The 18776-nt window shown below is 42.9% G+C and overlaps 1 protein-coding gene across 1 annotated transcript in view; it reads right to left on the bottom strand.

Moving 5' to 3' along the window:
• Nucleotides 1-18776, bottom strand: part of CHN2 (chimerin 2) — a 204154-nt gene that overhangs the window by 112685 nt on the left and 72693 nt on the right. The window contains exon 2 of the mRNA XM_054161207.1: nt 2551-2589. Coding sequence (XP_054017182.1) covers nt 2551-2589 — 39 coding nt within the window. The remainder of the gene's footprint in view (nt 1-2550; nt 2590-18776) is intronic.

Genomic DNA, 18776 nt, shown 5'->3' with positions numbered 1-18776 from the left:
TCTTAAACTGAGGGGCCCAGAACTGGACACAGCCCTCAAGGTGTGGCCTAAGCAGTGCTGAGCACAGGGGCAGAATGACCTTCCTTATGCTTATTCCTGAAATTTTTGAAGGCTGTTCTACTCTTTCATGTTCTTGGACTTCCTTAGCTAGATACTATTTTGAAAAAGAAGGGGACTGAAAACCCAAAATCTAAAGGCCCATATGATTCCATTGGTCTGGTAACTAACATAAATTTAGTTGTATAAACTAATCTTTTATCTTCAGAGTATCACAGTATAACTAAGGTTGGAAGAGACCCCAAGGATCATCAAGTCCAACCTGTCCCAACAGACCTCATGACTAGACCATGGCACCAAGTGCCACGTCCAATCTCCCCTTGAACACCTCCAGGGACGGCGACTCCACCACCTCCCTGGGCAGCCCATTCCAGTGACCTGAACTGGCATTCTTGACTGTAATTGTTATATCTGTGGGCTGGGAGATGTTCAGGGCAATTGCTGCTCTATTTCTGGATGAAGGAGTCGGGATTGATATACACAGTAGACTTTTTGGTGAGACGGGATGGTTTTCCTGCTTCAGGGTGTAAACATCATCTGAGCACAAACTGAAGCACCCAGTGCTTGACGGCGATTCCTTGGTGTCTCTTTTCACATACTACTCAAAGAATTGTAAGAGAAGATTGTTTGAATTCACTGATACTGATGTGCTGGTCTTGATGTTCACATATCCATTGGTGGGGCTTAGAGCCACTTTGCTTATTGAGCTTGCTTTCTTGGCTCTTTGCTCTCCTGGATACTTGCTGGTTGCTTCTGCTGGCTTGCTGACCTTGGCTGTGTTTCTTTGTTGTGGCTAAGTACTACCAAGCTACTCTCTACTTTTCTCCTCCTTTCTCTTTCCCTTGTCCAGGGGGAGAAGAGAGGGATGCTATTGGTAGCCCCCTGGTTTTGTCCAGGGGGGTTCTTGTGTTGTTTATAAACTGTAAATACATGTAAATGTTGCATATTTTGTACATATTCATTGCATTTCATATTTCTAGATTTAACTTCTTGTAAATATAGCTTCACTTGCTTCCGTTGGCCTAGTCTGGCAATTTTATTTTGGGGGGGTAATTCTCTCAAATTAGTTGGGGGGTAGTTTCAACCCACCACAACCTTTAACACACCAGAAAACACTGTTCTGAGGAGCAATATTTTTCTGGTAATTTAAGGGCATACTCAAACTGCCTTTGAAAAAATGCCAGCCATTCTGAGGCAGAATGTCATTCTCAGGGAAATACAGAGATGATGTCTTTGAAGTCAGCAAGATAGCTAAATGTGTGCAGAAGTGAAGTCAACAAGTTGATTCCAGTCTTTAAACTTAGACGTGCACACACACGTACCTACTATGATCCTTGCCTTTTGGTAATGGCACTGTACTGAATTAGAAGTTGCCACAATACAAGAGACAACTTTTGCTTAGGATAGTTCTGTATCTGGGGGGGGAAGCAAACACCCCCTTCTCCTGCCAAACCTCCATACCCAAAGCTACAGTTTCATTTAAGTTCCAGTAAAGGTTTAAAACAAAAGGGCTATGATGATCTTTTGAAGTCCCTTCCAATCCCTACCATTCTGTGATTCTGTGAAAGGCTATCTTTAAGGTTTGAAAAGCTAATATTTTGACTTAGATCTATGCCACTGTATTAGAAAATACATCTGGAACAAAGCAAAAAGATCTTTAAACGTGCGCTTCTGCACGGCACTCTACGTAAATTGTTTTTCTAAAGGCAGAGAGGAAGGCTCAAAGACCTGGTAATGGTGTCTCCAACTTCTAAGCCACCACTTCAAAAATCAGCTTCTATTGCTAAAGATCAAAAATGCTATTATCTTAAAGTGATTTGGTGGCTCATATAAAAAGACAAGTATACTCAAATCTGACCGTTAGTAAACATAAGAAGCATTAATCTCTACCTCTACCAGGAATCCTTCTTGAAAAACCTCAGCAGAGAAACCATGAAACCCAGGATCTACACACTTGTAAGGCAAAGCAGAGAGTCTAGCACTCATAATGCTGCTGGACTTGCTCCATGGGGAAAAAAGAAGAGTTCAAATTTCTTTGCTGTCTTTGCAGTGATTTCTACAAGCACCCAGTACACAAAATCACAGAATTGTTAAGAGCTGGAAAGGACCTAAAGGATCATCTAGTTCCAACCACTTGTGATGGGCAGGGACACCTCACACTCAGAGACACATTCAGCCTGGCCTTAAAAACCTCCAGGGATGAGGCTTCCACCACCTCCCTGGGCAACCTGTGCCAGTGTCTCACCACCCTCATGGGGAAGAACTTCTTCCTAACATCCAATCTCAATCTACCCATTTCTAGTTTTGTTCCATTCCCCCTAGTCCTATCATTACCTGACACCCTAAAAAGTCCCTCCCCAGCTTTCTTGTAGCCCCCTCAAGATATTGGAAGGCCACAATACATGTAAGTCTCTTTTTCTAAACAAGGAGAAAAGGCCTAACAGTGGCATCTTGGTAAGATACTAAAATTATTCCAATGTCTCATATACTTACAGTATGATTTCCATATTGGAGGTTGGTATTCTTCAGCATCTAAAACAGAAGTAAAAAGAAGACAAGATATCACTCAATTGGACAGTGAGTCAGGCAAGCTCTCAGCATGCACTTTTCTGCTCAGAAACCTCAGCTTGTCAGTAAGACTCCTCTTTCTTTCCCGAGAGAGAAGCTAGCTCATTTACACCACAGTATCTCCTGTGAGAGAAGAATATAAATCTCAGCTGCTTGTGGATCCAGTGTGCTTTCCCCAAATCATTCAAATGTAGCAGGAATTAATTCCTTATCAATTTGCACATAGATGCCTGACCCAACAGTGTTTTTAAAACAATAATAAACTAGACTGTTAACTACATTACTTACTCACTTGGCATGCTAAATTGACAAATCACTACTGGTTTTCAGTAAGGCTTCTAACCTCACTGTTAAGATTTCAGAACGAGCATCAATGAATACCACACATCTTAACTAAGAAGATACACAGCTCAGGCTGGACTCCAATGCACAGATCCAGCAGTTCCAAAACCAAGATTCAGTTACACTTAGAATAGAATAGAATAGAATAGAATAGAATAGAATAGAATAGAATAGAATAGAATAGAATAGAACAGAACAGACCAGGTTGGAAGAGACCTTCAAGATCACCGTGTCCAACCTATCATCCAACACCACCTAATCAACTAAACCATGCAACCAAGCACCCTATCAAGTCTCCTCCTGAACACCCCCAGTGATGGTGACTCCACCACCTTGACCACTTCTTGAGTCCAGTAGAATATGCAATTGGCATCTTTTCCAGAAGCTATATCAGCAATAATAAACAACTTAGAAAAAGAAGGCTGCAAAACCTACAATTGGGCGCATACAATGACTGCCCTTATTGACTGCAGGGGCACAAAACAGAGCTGGTAGCTTTTGTTAGCAAGAGAGTTACACAATGCTGCAGAGCTTTTTGTTTTAAAATTTTTATAGAGTCATAGAATTGTCAGGGTTGGAAGGGACCTCAAGAATCATCTAGTTCCATACCCCCTGCCATGGCCAGTGACACCTCACACTGCATCATGTTGCTCAGAGCCACTTCCAGCCTGGCCTTAAAAACCTCCAGGGATGAGGCTTCTACTACCTCCCTGGGCAACCTGTTCCAGTGTCTCACCATCCTCATGGGGAAGAACTTCCTAATATCCAATCTGAATCTACCCATTTCTAGTTTTGCTCCATTCCCCCTAGTCCTATCATTACCTGACACCCCAGCTTCCTTGCAGGCCCCCTTAAGATATGGGAAGGCCACAATAAGGTCTCCTTGAAGCCTTCTCTTTTTCAGACTGATTTTTGCAGAAGGAGCAGAATGTCTTTAAACATATAACCTTGAAGAGCCTGAGCTACACCTCCATACCACCCTGTGTTAATAGAGCCCAGGAGGCAAAGGGTTTTCCAGGCTGGGAGGCAAACAGGCACAACTGGAGGGCACAGTCCTACTCCACAGCAAGGTGTTCAGCTTTCTGCAAAGAAAGTCTGTTGCTTCAACATCCAGAAATCCCAGCAGAGGCCAAGCTTGAACAGCAGGAGTTAAAAAAGTTACCATACACCAGCCACAAGGGGTGGGTGGGGTACAGGGTACCAGAGTTTGGCTCTGAGCTGCCATGTTGCCAAATGCTTTGAAGAGTCATTTACAGGAGGCATGTCATTATCCTCCTAATACTGTGCAAGTTAATTAAGGTGTTTGGTATTTACCAAACTTCTTCTTAAGTTATGCTAATATAATTCAATTGTAGTTGCATAGCTCATGCTCCTTGTCTATTTATATACACACAGACACTTTAAATATATCTCTGCAAAAGTTTGTTTACTAGGAATGTTAATCATTAACTACCATCTGCTGCTTTTAACTCTATTGTTTCACAAAAGGATAATACTGGCAATGAGTACAGTTAGTGACTCTGTGGAATAATGCCCTCAGCCAGCTTGCAGATACATTGATCAGGAAACCCATTCAATTTTACTTTCAACTGTATCTACTTTGCAATTTTGGCAAGATTCAAAACACTCCCAGACTGACAGAGTACTACCATGCTGTGGCAATTCAAGAGTAATTAGCCTGCAAGTTCATTATACAGAAGGATTATTTTAAATTATATGAAGCTATTCAGGAGACCAGAGAAATTTATTCATGCAAGAGCTGACTAATTTATTTTCTCCTCTCACATTATAATGGTAATGTATTACTCTTTTCTCCTATACATCTGCTCTTCCACATATAGTTTACCATAACACCATAATATTGTGTATTAAACTCCTCTATCACACTAGTGCAAGAGGATTTCTGAACTTGCTTGTTCACTAAATGTGTTTTTCCAATAGGAGGAATGCTGAGGTGATGCAAATCACTGATTATCTACACTTCTGACTTCAGAAAAGGAAATCAAGTGTGAGAAACAGTAAAACCCAAGAGAGTATCAGATGTTGCTTTAGTCTTCCAAATTAAGAGGACAGTGCAAGTTGATCTACAAGAGGGCATAAAGTGCTTCCTTAGCTTCAGGCAGGCTGTTAGTGTGGAAAGCCTGCACTCTAGGTGGAGAACAATCATGCAGAAGACAGTCATAAACCAAAACTCTCAATGATAATGTTTGATTTGTCACAGTTATGAACCTTTCAGCCCAGGAAAGAGCAGACAGAACTATTCTGCAATGGCTAAAATAATTCCTAAGGGCAGCACAATCATAGGAAAACCAGCTCCTCATTGACCCTCATGAGGTACCACATCCTCTGTGATCCCATCAGCTGATAACATGCCCCTAAGGCCTCCATATAGGTGATAATACTTATACAAGCTCTCCTGCATGACATTTGATGTCATCCACTTGTAGGGAAATAAAGAACAATTAATTTAAATACAACCTCAAGACAGAGAGGATTAGGAAGATGTTTAATGAATATAGACCTCTTGCTCCCTTTGTGGAAGGAGGCCACTTCTCCCTGTCTAGATATGGGCCACACACAACCATTCTACACAGCTGTGGGCACGGAACAACACAGAACAACAATTACCACATTTGAGTCACCAGAGGAATACACTGACTCTCCTCCATGTATGATAAGGCCTTAGGACTCCCATCCTGGATTATTAAACTAAACTTCAACAGGGGTCAAATGAGACAAATGAGTGCTGAGAGGCTGGAGCCTGGCTCTGCTCGGTTATTCCAAAAGACAGAACAAGGGGCAACGGGTGGAAGTTGAGGCATAGGAAGTTCCACAGAAACAGGAGGAAGAATTTTTTTCACTGTGAGGGTGACAGAACACTGGAACAGGCTGCCCAGAGGGGTTGTGGACTCTCCCTCTCAGGAGATATTCAAGACCTACCTGGATGTGTTCCTGTGTGACCTGGTCTAGGTGATCCTGCTCTGTCACTGTTCCAGTGTCTCACCACCCTCATGGGGAAGAATTTCTTCCTAACATACGGTCTGAATCTACCCATTTCTAGTTATGCTCCATTCCCCTCAGTCCTATCACTACCTGACATCCTAAAAAGTCCCTCCCCAGCTTTCTTGCAATGGTCTCAGGAAGGACAACAGACCTTGGATTTGAGCCACTCAACAAAAAAAATCACTGAGTCCGAACTGGCACAAATGATGAGCACTCTGCACTGATCTCTCATTAAATGCTATTTCTAATATGAACTTTGATCATAATGCTTATCACAACTGTGCTTGGCAGCGTGTGAAAAAGGTTTCACTGAGGTGTTCCTAGGTGGTAAGACAGGGTCAGCCCTCTTGCTGTTTTCTTGAAGGCTTCACCCTTTCAGCAACGACTTCTTGTTTAAATTCAGAAACTGAGCCAGCTAAGGCTGAAAGCAGTTGTCACAGGAGAAACTCAGAGCACGAGATGAAAATCAGTTCTAGAAAAACAAAAAAATCAACAAAAAGTCTCAGGGCCAGCTCTGACACACCTTTCTGAACCCAGAGAGACTTGCTGCAATTCCTTTAGAAACACAGAATGTCCAGGTTAGGTGGGTTTTGCTATTTTGAAGCTTACCAACACTGCATTAGAAATTGCCTTAGCAAAGCCAGAAAACCCAAGGAATACTGACTGAACAGAGTGAAACTGGCAAAAAAGCCTGAGAGACTTTCACAAGCAATATCACAGGCAATACTCTTACCTCTAAGCTTTGAAATGGAATGGTTGAGAAGGTTAATATTTATTAGATCTAAAACAGTAACTAGAAGTTAGTTGTATGCTAAGCAGAAAGGCAAGAATAATGTGAATGTTGACTCCTGGGGAGCATTACAGTCACCAGAAGGTTTCACACTGCAGGCAGAACTGACATGAGAGGATACTGCAGAAAACTGTCAAACCAAAAATGATAGAGTGGAATTGGAAAGTGGGAGTAAGGAAAAGCAGGTTAGTTCTGGATTTGCTTCACTCTTCACAGAGTAGAGAGGATGGACAGCATTTCAGGAATAAACTGTTTTCAGACAGCTGATGCAGGTGTGTAAAGCTGACTAAGTAGGAAAAGATTACAGAAAAGGGAGTTCTGAGAAGTTGGCAAAGCTTCCAGCAGCCAGATAAAAAGTTGGGTGGGTTGTTTTTTTATGTAGTTTTAAAGAAAGATGAAGGCAGAAGACAGTATTTCTGTAAATAATGGGTGGTAAATTGTTAATACATTAGTCAGGGTCATTCTTAAGCAATTTCTGAGACATGGGCTCATGTTAATTATACAGCAAGTGGAGTTACCCATGGACTTTAAACCTTGTTTTTTACCTAGCCTGGCTCTGTACCAAAGGTGACACCTTCCTCAATGGAGTTGTGAAAGACACTGGAATGACTGATTTGGTTTTTAGTACTTCCTTGTACTTTGTAAAGATGATCACACTGCTATGCCAACGCTTGTGGATGTGTACTGCCACCACTGGGACTGACCTAACTGAAGCAGGTCTAATAAAATAGTAACTAAGCTAAAACTTTGATTCTTCTGACTACCAAGACTAATAATGCACTGGAAAGAAGAAACTGTTTTACAGGAAGGATGACAGATATGCCACATGAACAAAATATTCTTGACTTAGAAGGGGAATAGTGACAAATACCCATCCTGTAGCTATACACCATCCCCAGTTCTTCCTCACATCCAACCTAAACCTCTCAGGCTGCGCCAGGGGAGGTTTAGGTTGGATGTGAGGAAGAAGTTCTATACAGAGAGAGTGATTGCCCATTGGAATGGGCTGCCTGGGGAGGTGGTGGAGTCGCCATCATTGAAGGTGTTCAGGAGGAGACTTGATGGGGTGCTTGGTGCCATGGGTTAGTTGTTCAGGTGGGTTGGATTGGTTGATGGCTTGGATGTGATGATCTTGAAGGTCTCTTCCAACCTGGTTCATTCTATTCTATTCTGTTCTATTCTATTCTATTAGTGAATAGAATAGAATAGAATAGAACAAAACCAGGTTGGAAGAGACCTTCAAGATCATCGTGTCCAACCTATCATCCAACACCACCTAATCAACTAAATCATGCAACCAAGCATCCTGTCAAGCCTCGCCCTGAACACCCCCAGTGACGGCGACCCCACCACCTCCCCAGGCAGCCCATTCCAATGGGCAATCACTCTCTCTGTGTAAAACTTCCTCCTAACCTCCAGCCTAAACCTCCCCTGACGCAGCATGAGACTGTGTCCTCTTGTTCTGGTACTGGTTGCCTGGGAGAAGAGACCAACCTCTGCCTCACTACAACCTCCCTTCAGGTAGTTGTAGAGAGCAAGAAGGTCACCCCTGAGTCTCCTCCTCTCCAGGCTAAGCAACCCCAGCTCCCTCAGCCTCTCCTCATAGGGCTTATGCTCCAAGCCCCTCACCAACCTTGTTGCAATGATTCCTATGACACTAAAGCGTTACACAGAGTAGTAGCAGGACAGCTACCAAAGGAGGGATCATTGCTCTTTGCTCATTTCTTCACAGCCACTAAGAAAGTGGAAAAAAGCTTGCTTTCTTTTTTCTCCCTCTCATTTGTCCTTACTGAAGGATTACAAAAAGCACTCTGCAGTTGCCCTTGGAATAATTGTCTTAGCCTGAATTCTCTGCCACCATTGTCTGAAGTTCAGACTTCCTTTCCAGTAACAACTCATTTTAAAACTACGACCTGTGTGTGCAAGAAAAGGGACTCGTGTGTGAGGACGAGCCAATTTGGATGCTGCTGGCACACTGGCAGTGTGCAGATAAATGATTCAGCAGATGAATAAGTTTATTCACTATTTATTTTTTTTTTCTTCTTTTTATCTTCTATTATTATTTTCAGGACCCAGCCTAATAATTATTAATCTTTTAATTCCTTTTGCGTATTTCCATTAAAGATACATTTCACAGTTTCACCATAGAGACTTTCATCTTTATAGCTTTGCTTCCAAAACATTAAGTTAGCATATATTATTAAATTCCTTTGTATTATTTTAATATGTGTAATTATATATCTAATAATAGCATGCAACTATTCAGCAAAGGGCTGTGTGAAAGAGGAGCAGTGTTTGTACTCTTTAGGCATGTATTTTTTTCCCATCTATTTTTCTTATGTTTTCTCTCATCACACAATCAGAATTATATTACACACTCTAATGGGGTATGGGTATCACAGACTCCCAGAATGGTTGAGTTTGGAATGGACTTCTGAAGGTCATCCCCTGCTCAAGCACGGCCACCTGCAGCCAGTTGCCCAGGGCAATCTCTCTATGGGAGAGATGCTCCAATCTCTGCATCACTTTAGTGGCCCTTTGTTGGACTCTATCCAGCATGTCCATGTGTCTCTTGTACTAGGGAGCCCAGAAAAAGACACAGCATTCCAGGTGTGGCCTCACCAGTACTGAGGAGAAGGATACAGCCCAGGGTACCAGCACATGATTCTCTCATTTTCAGCTTAGCATCCACCACGAGCCCCAGGTCCTTCTCTGCAAGACTGTTTCCCATCTGAGTAGACCCAGCATATATTGGTGGATGAAGCAAAAAAGTGAGAGATGATTAAGGGTGCTTCTTTGAAAGGACAGTCCTTTTTCATCACGTAAAACATGACTGCATTATTTGATTTGCACTCTGTGCTCCAAAGTTACCAATTACAGAAGCTCACTTTCGTCTTATCCAAACTACCAATGGCTAATCTTGAGGATGGCAAAGGGCTACTTTAATTTATTTTGCCCTCTCACCCATTGAAATGTATGCACACACAACAATCTCACATTGCAGGCATTGTGCAGACTATTTTAAACAGGCACTTTTTCCCCCACCCCTCTCTTTTGATTGTCATTTGGCACATACCTTTGGGTGTTTTGATTACTTGTATGACACGCCGTAACTGCCCTTGCAGGCACATCTGACTACACTTTGAGAAAGAACATTCTTACTTTTTTTTTTTTAAAGCTGGAAATAATCATACTGTCAAATGAGCACCTCTCTAACTCCTGAGAAGTCACTGTTCCTTTGAAGAGCAAAATTAATTCTCTTGCAGTTAATAATTAGCCATAGAGCTGTTGAAACATTTCAGCGCGTCAAAAGCTCCGTTTAATGTTTCATTCAGAACACAGAAGTTGCCTGTGGAGGAGCCAATAGTTGCCAGCTTTATGGCTGAACTTTCCTGTCACCAGTACATGGGCAGCTAAAATGTGGAATGAGACTTCCAGCTTCTGTTTTCATCAGACACTTGAACTTCCAGCATAAGGCACGGCAACGGGAACGGCCAAAGCGTTTCTTTGCACCGCAGCCTGTAATTGGTGTCTTAATTCAGACGATGGGAGCTTCACGCTGCACTACCCTGAAAATAAAGAAGTAACTACAAATCTGCAATAGCATGCCATTTAAAATGTCAAAAAAAAAATGCTCACAAAAGGGGTGGAGTTCTCCCCTCTCTCACAGCAATTACACTGAGACAGCAAAGCTTTTAATAACCACAATACAAATTGACAGCTATTTTGGATCTTTTGCTTTTACCTAGCCTAAACGTGCTATTACAAGCCACCGCTGTAAAAGGAGCTCATTTAGTCCATTCTATCAGCCACTCCTTCCAAATTGGGCCCTCTCCTCCTTTTTGCTTAAAATGGCAAAACAGTGTCTCTCTCCACTGAGAGACAGATGGTCAGCCCATGGATAATTTTGTTTAAAGCACATGTCTGTTTTACTAAAGTGAAGCATAAGAATTGGGCAAACAGGTAAATTTAATCATTCAGATGCGATATCAAGGAGCAAATAAAACACAACTGTGAAATAAGCTAATGAATTACTAGTGACCTACTCAAAAGGACCACAGGGCATCTGAATTATTTGAATCCACAGCTAAATGTGCAGAACAAAAGCTTAAGAAGTCATGTTCTGCATTTAGTGAGTGGTGGTTAGTGAGCTATGACCATCCAATGGGAGCAATCATAGAATTGTTAGGGTTGGAAGGGACCTCAAGGATGATCTAGTTCCACCCCCCCTGCCATGGGCAGGGACACCTCACACTACATCAGGTTGCTCAGAGACACATCCAGCCTGGCCTCAAAAACCTCCAAGGATGAGGCTTCCACCACCTCCCTGGGCAACCTTCCAGTGTCTCACCAGCCTCATGGTGAAGAACTTCTTTCTAACATCCAATCTGAATCAATATCCCATTTAAGTAATAATCTGCCTTTCTATTCTGCACTTTCTATTCTGAATTCTCTAAAGAGAATTCAAAGTGCTGAAAACATAGCTCAAAATGTGGAAATGGAAAGAAGGAGTAAGCAGAGCTCTCAATAGCTAGAGGAGACGTGGGAAATGGAAGGGTATTTGTACAATTCTACTTTTAGAAGTCTCTTTTGGAGACTAATCTTTCTTAGGGCTCCTGTGTGGGGCTCAAAAAAACACTAGCAAACAGGCTCTTCCAGAGCAAATCAAAGAACCCAAATGAGGCTTAATTATGTTGATGCAAATATGTCCAAAGCTTTATAAATATTTCCTGTAACATCTGTAAAACCAAAGAGTGCAGAGTATGTTGAGATGCTGGAATGTGTCCAGAGAAGGGCAACAAAGTTGATGAGGGGTTTGGAGCACAAGCCCTATGAGGAGAGACTGAGGGAGCTGGGGTTGTTTAGTCTGGAGAAGAGGAGGCTCAGGGGAGACCTTACTGCTCTCTACAACTACCTGAAGGGAGGTTGTAGCGAGGTGGGGGCTGGTCTCTTCTCCCAGGAAACCTGTGAGAGAACAAGACACAGTCTCAAGCTGTGCCAGGGGAGGTTTAGGCTGGGAGCTAGGAAGAAATTATTCTCAGAGAGAGTGATTGGCCATTGGAATGGGCTGCCCAGGGAGGTGGTGGAGTCACCATCCCTGGAAGTGTTTAAAATAAGACTGGATGAGGCACTTAGTGCCATGGTTTAGTTGATTAGATGGTGTTGGGTGACAGGTTGGACTTGATGATCTCAAAGGTCTTTTCCAACCTGGTTTATTCTGTATTCACACTGCCTAGTACTAGGCAGGTAGATCCTTTTTAATACTGAATCACACTGAATTTATTTGACCTTTGATGGCATCTGTGACCATCTATGACTTAGATGCTTTGAAACATTTTGTTCACAGAGCAAAATAGAATCATTTCCTCATATAAGTAATTAATCTTTGTCTAAAATCCAGAAAGGCAGAAAATGAAAAGAAACTAATCACAAAATTTCTTCTTCATGCTTGATTGCCAAAAAAATTATATCTGTATAAATTAATAGCTGCCATTAAATTTAACCTGGTCACTAAGAATTATACCACAATACTTATTACCATTCTCTATTTTAACACTGAATCCAATGCAATTAATAGAATAGAATAGAATAGAATAGAATAGAATAGAATAGAATAGACCAGGTTGGAAGAGACCTTCAAGATCATTGAGACTAATCTATCATCCAACACCACCTAATCAACTAAACCATGCAACCAAGCATCCTGTCAAGCCTCATCCTGAACACCTCCAGTGATGGTGACTCCACCACCTCCTTGGGCAGCCCATTCCAATGGGCAATGACTCTCTCTGTGTAAAACTTCCTCCTAATCTCCAGCCTAAACCTCCCCTGGCACAGCCTGAGACTGTGTCCTCTTGTTCTGGTACTGGTTGCCTGGGAGAAGAGACCAACCTCTGCCTAACTACAACCCCCTTCAGGCAGTTGTAGAGGGCAAGAAGGCCAACCTCTTCTCCAGGCTAATCAACCCCAGCTCCCTCAGTCTCTCCTCACAGGGCTTGTGTTCCAAGCCTCTCACCAACTTTGTTGCCCTTCTCTGGACTCGCTCCAGCAAGTCAACCTCCTTCCTAAACTGAGGAGCCCAGAACTGGACACAGGACTCGAGGTGTGGCCTAACCAGTGCAGTGTACAGGGGCAGAATGACCTCTCATTTTCACCTTTTCATGGTTTTAATCTATAAACCAAAGGTATGAAGACATTAAAATGGCACAACCAGGACTTTGCCTGACTGGGAGATTAACATTTCTTTGGTAGGAATAATCCCATGACATAAATTAACTTACATCACATTAGCAGACCTCCTATCTTACACAGATATACTTTAGCTTCTAATGACCATTTAGTTCCTGGCTAAAAATCAAGACCAGATAATCAGTTGGCATATATGAGGACAGCCCCACTGAAGTAATTTTCTCACTCTGCCAATGCATTTCCAGACATTTGCTTACTGCATATTAAAAAAACCCCAAACACCCCTCAAGCCACTAGCCAGTGATCCCTAGACTCATCAAAGCAGTACAGGCATTGTAGGAGAAAGCACGTGACTGGAATAACTGCAATAATGCCAAAAGATGGCATTAAAAGGGTAACCATGAAGCAGTTCAATTAGAGCATTTATGTTGAAGTAGTGTCAGCACATTCCTTGTTCCAGAAATGCAGTCATACGTTGACATGATGCCCATTTATCTGGCTTGTCAGAGGAGCCAGCACATTCCCTGAAAACTTATTAACCTCTAGGAAAGCCCAAATCATTGCTTTGGGTAAGTCAGTTATTTCTGACACGTGTAATTTTATCATCTCTCTAAGCAAAGACACAAGGGTTTGCTCTTGACTGCTCAAATGGTGTGATGCAGTCCTGGTCCTGCAGCTGACTCTGGAGGCTGCTGGACAGCTTTTCAGGAATCATCTTGATCTTCCCCATCTAGCCTTACACTGGCCCTTCTCTAGATATAGAAATATGTTTAAAGGCTGAAACTGCAGACTTGGAATCAAGTTGAATTCAAATAATTCCTCTCACTCAGCAAAGCCATGTGATTCAGAGAATTTACACTGGTAACACTCAGAGAATTTACATTGTTCCTGCTCTGGCAGGGAGGGTTGGACTCAATGATCTCCAGACGTCCCTCCCAACCCCTAACATCCCGTGGCAGCTCTCCAGCCACTCCGACCCCAGCCTGCAGGTCTGCATGGGGTGGCCACAACAACCCCATGCAGAGCTACAGGCTGGGGTCAGAGTGGCTGGAGAGCTGCCAAACAGAAAGGGACCTAGGGGGTGCTGATTGACAGCTGCCTAAACATGAGCCAGCAGTGCGCCCAGGTGGCCCAGAAGGCCAATGGCATCCTGGCATGCATGAAGAATAGTGTGGCCAGCAGGAGCCGGGAAGTCATTGTGCTCCTGCACTCAGCACTGGTTAGGCTACACCTTGAGTACTGTGTCCAGTTCTGGGCCCCTCAGTTTAAGAAGGACATCGAGACACTTGAACGTGTCCAGAGAAGGGCAACAAGGCTGGTGAGAGGCCTTGAGCACAGCCCTGTGAGGAGAGGCTGAGGGAGCTGGGATTGTTTAGCCTGGAGAAGAGGAGGCTCAGGGGGAGGCCTTATTGCTCTCTACAACTACCTGAAGGGTGGTTGTAGACAGGAAGGGGTTGGTCTCTTCTCCCAGGCAACCAGCACCAGAACGAGAGGACACAGTCTCAAGCTGCACCAGGGGAAGTTTAGGCTCGGGGTGAGGAGAAAGTTCTTCACCGAGCGAGTCGTTAGCCATTGGAATGTGCTGCCCAGGGAGGTGGTGAAGTCACCATCCCTGGAGGTGTTCAAGAGGGGACTGGATGTGGCACTTGGTGCCATGGTCTAGTCATGAGGTCTGTGGTGACAGGTTGGACTTGATGATCTTTGAGGTCTCTTCCAACCTTAGTGATACTGTGATCCTGTGAAACTTACAGAATGACAGACTGTGTTGTGCTTAGTAAATAATTTGATCTTTCTTTGGCTTCCTTTAGCATTGCCTTGTAGTATTGCAGCAATATTTGAAACCTTGAAAAACAGGAAGGACACCACCCACCTGCAAAGCTTATTAATCATTCACACAGCTCTGATAAACTCTGAATAATCAGGGCTTCTAACAGCAGCAGCAGTAAGTACTCTACCTGTGTACTTCCCCTGCCAATAAATATGCAGTATTTTTCTTTTCATTACATTTGTAACAGTTTCATCTAAGTGTGTCAGCTGCATTCAAAGCCAATTGAATTATTATGTGAAGTGAGGTTTAGGATATTCAGTTCTCCTCTTTCTTAAAGATACTTTTGGTTGATCAGTGTCAGCTACTTCTGAGGCACCCACCTTCTCCCAGCTCCCTCAGCCTGTCCTTGTAGCAGAAGTGCTCCAGCCCCTTGATCATTCTCATGGCCCTCCTCTGGACCCTCTCCATCAGGTCCATGTCCTTCCTATATTGAGGGCTCCAGACACAGTAATATGTTGTACAAATGGACAAACACTTCCTATTTATTGTGCTGCCACCCATCACTTAACTGCTCCCCCAGTACAGCTGTTCCTGCAGTTATCAACTTGGATCTAAACAACAGAGAAATGTTTATCTTCTTACAACTCAGTTCTGTAATAATATGTTTATGATGCCAAGATTCTCGTGTATTAGTAAGGTCTATGTAACTACAACTTCTTCCCTGCATTCTTAGCAATAAAAGAGTTACTACCAGTATTTAAAATCACTAGAAAACTATCATGGACTATTTCCCCCGAGAAGAATATGGTTTATGTATTCTTTCCTTACTCAGGAGGAATTTTAATTGCCTTGTGGAAGTCTGCAATTCTATCAGAAGCGTTTTACTACAGCCTGGCATGTTTACAGTTGATAATGAGTTCTCACAGTATCATATACTGGCAAAACACCTTGTATGAAACACTATCACATTTAAAATACATTTAGGTCTTTCCACAAGTTTTATCAGACTAACCAACAGGGCTGTGCACAGGCACAGCTCAGTGTTTTGCTTTGCAGCCTGCATTTTCCCTAGGGCTGCATGTGCCTGCAGCCTGCATTTTCCCTTGAGAAACACTCATTGATGGCATGTCACATGAGGCTAACCCCACCTGAGTATCACAGAACATTAGAGGTTGGAAGGGATCCCCAGAGATCCATTGAGTCCAACCACCCTGCCAAAGCAGGATCACCCAGGGTAGTCTGCACAAGAACGCATCCAGGTAGGTCTTGAAAGTCTCCAGAGGTTGAGACTCTACAACCTCTCTGGGCAGCCTGCTCTAGTGCTCCATCACCCTCACTGTAAGAAATTTCTCCTCATGTTGACGTGAAATCTTCTGTGTTCAAGCTTGTACCTGTTCTTCCTTGTCTGAAAAGAGCTTGTCCCCCTCCACTTGACACCCACCCCTCAGATATTTATAGACATTGATCAGATCCCCTCTCAGTCTTCTCCAGACTAAACAGCCCCAGGGCTCTCAGTCTCTCTTCACAGGGGAGATGCTCAAGTCCCCTGATCATCCTTGTGGCTCTCCCTTGGATTCTCTCCAGCCGGTCTCTGTCTCTCTTGAACTGGGGAGCCCAAAACTGGATGCAGTATTCCAGGTTTGGACTCACCAGGGCAGAGCAGAGGGGGAGAGGAACCTCCCTAGACCCCCCCTAAACCACAAATCTCCAAAAGTTCTCTCATGTCAGTGGCACTGAGTGGGAGGACAGAATTTAGCCATCTGAAATACACAAAGGCAAATGTGCCTGCAGCCTGGCTAACAGCCCCATTACCTACTTTGAAAATGTTAAAGAGGTATATAACACAAAAATAACTGTAGTTAAGTATATCTTTTATGTATTATTTATATAAAATACATTTTTTTAAAATGAAGGCAGCAATTCCCATGCATAAAATGGATTTTGCTTCTGTAGAATCATAGAATTGTCAGGGTTGGAATGGACCTCAAGGATCATCCAGTTCCAACCCCCCTGCCATGGGCAGGGACACCTCACACTACATCAGGTTGCTCACAGCCACAGCCAGCCTGGCCTTAAAAACCTCCAGGGATGATCTTACCGGGCACAGAGGTGAGACTGACTGGCCTATAGTTCCCTGGATCATCTTTCTTTCCCTTTCTGAAAATGGGGGTTATGTTTCCCTTTTTCCAGTCAGTGGGGACTTCCCTGGGCTGCCATGACTTTCGGAATAGAATAGAGAGGTTCAGTGACTTTGTCTGCCAGTACACCCCTGGGTGTATCCCATCAGGTCCCATGGACTTGTACACTTTCAGGTTCTTCAGATGGCCAGGCAGCTGATCTTCACTCACCAAGGGCAGTTCCTTCTTCCAGCCCCTGCCATTACCCTCCGTGACTCCGGGAGTGTGGCTGGAGCCCTTGCTAGTGAAGACTGAGGTAAAGAAGTCATTAATCAGCAATAGGCTGCTGATCTTTTACATCAATAAATTATAAAGGAAGGAGAAAGCACCATTTTTTTCTCAGTAACTTTTCAGGAGCTGTTTTTCACCCTTGCAGAAATCACAGAGAAAATTTGTTTGGTACCCTAGTATAGGCCCACTTATCTTGCAGATACACTCATGAAACATTCAGGTCTCTACTTAAAACTTCATCCATCAGATCTTTGATAATAAAAACAGTACAGTAAGGAAAAGAAAAATCCTCTTCCTTGGAGTTATTTTTAAAGGCATACACCAATGCCCCAATTTTGAACAAACCTCTGACTAAAATGTTTTGTGTAAATCAATCAGTTAGGAAGAAGGCACAACAATATTTAATGTATTTCATGGTGCAGGAAAAAGATGAACTAGTCATAAAAAATTCAGCAAATGTGCTTGCTGTAAGCTTCCAGCAATGAACTAATAACCAACATTCAATACAATATCAGCAAGCAAGTATACTTTCTAATAGCAGCCTTCCAGCACCTGAAGGGGGCCTACAGAAAGGCTGGAGAGAGACTGTTTACAAAGGCCTGCAATGACAGCACAAGGGACAATGGCTTCAAACTAGAGAGCAGCAGATTTAGGTTGGATGTTGGGAAAGAAGTTCTTTACCATGAAGGTAGTGAAATACCGGAGCAGGTTGCCTGGGAACATGGAGATACCCCAGAGATATTCAAGGTGAGACTTGACAAGGCTCTGATCTAGTTGAGGATGCCCCTGCTTACAGCAGAGAGGGGTGGACTAGATGACCTTTGCAGGTCCCTTCCAACCCAGACCATTCTATGATTCTATTCTGTTCTAAAGGAAGTTGAGTTTTTGCCCAGTTCTTGCTTCATTTTTTCAGTGTGTTTTGATGGCTAAAGAGAGCTAGTGAGCAACTGGGTCAGCTTCATGCACTAGGAGCTACAGAACTATTCAGCAATCATAAAATGTGCATTTATTTGCAACTTTTACACCTTGTGCTTGCTACTTTCAAGAATAGTTAAAGGCTAACCAGGCTGAGAGAGTAAATTTGCCTGCTTATGACAGCAGAAAATAGATGTGAATATTAAAAAGAACCACATCTCAAAAGCCAAGCACAGTAAGCCTTAAATTCAATTTGTAAGATAAAAGGCTAACTAGACCATTTACAGTTACCATCTGATAGCATTCAGTGTTGCCTGAAATTCATTAATATGCTAGGTGATGTTAAGTACAGTGCATGTATACAAAATTAATTCCATTAATTTCTACATTAGAAAAATCTACTGAAAGAGGAGAAGAATAATTATAAGGCAGTCTTACCTATCTGTGCAAAAGGCATAGCAAACTCAATCTAAACCTCGGAAGAACAATTATCCCATGAGACTCCCACCTCCTGGGAGTGCCCATTATTGTGTTAGGAGAACATAAAACTGACAGCTATTCAGAAAGACCTTCACAGCAATTTCAGCTTAGCTCTACTGCTTATCTTACCTTGTCATCTTTTTAGAATATCTACAGGCTTCCAGCTAACTTACCAATAGGATATTTTATTGTTACAAGCAAGGAATAAATGCTCCTTTTACAGCATATACTTTTGCCTAACAGACCAAATGTTGGG

The sequence above is a fragment of the Dryobates pubescens genome, chromosome 4 (assembly GCF_014839835.1).
Source record: "Dryobates pubescens isolate bDryPub1 chromosome 4, bDryPub1.pri, whole genome shotgun sequence".
Taxonomy (NCBI): Eukaryota; Metazoa; Chordata; class Aves; order Piciformes; family Picidae; genus Dryobates; species Dryobates pubescens.
This window is presented reverse-complemented; position numbering and strand designations above follow the sequence as displayed.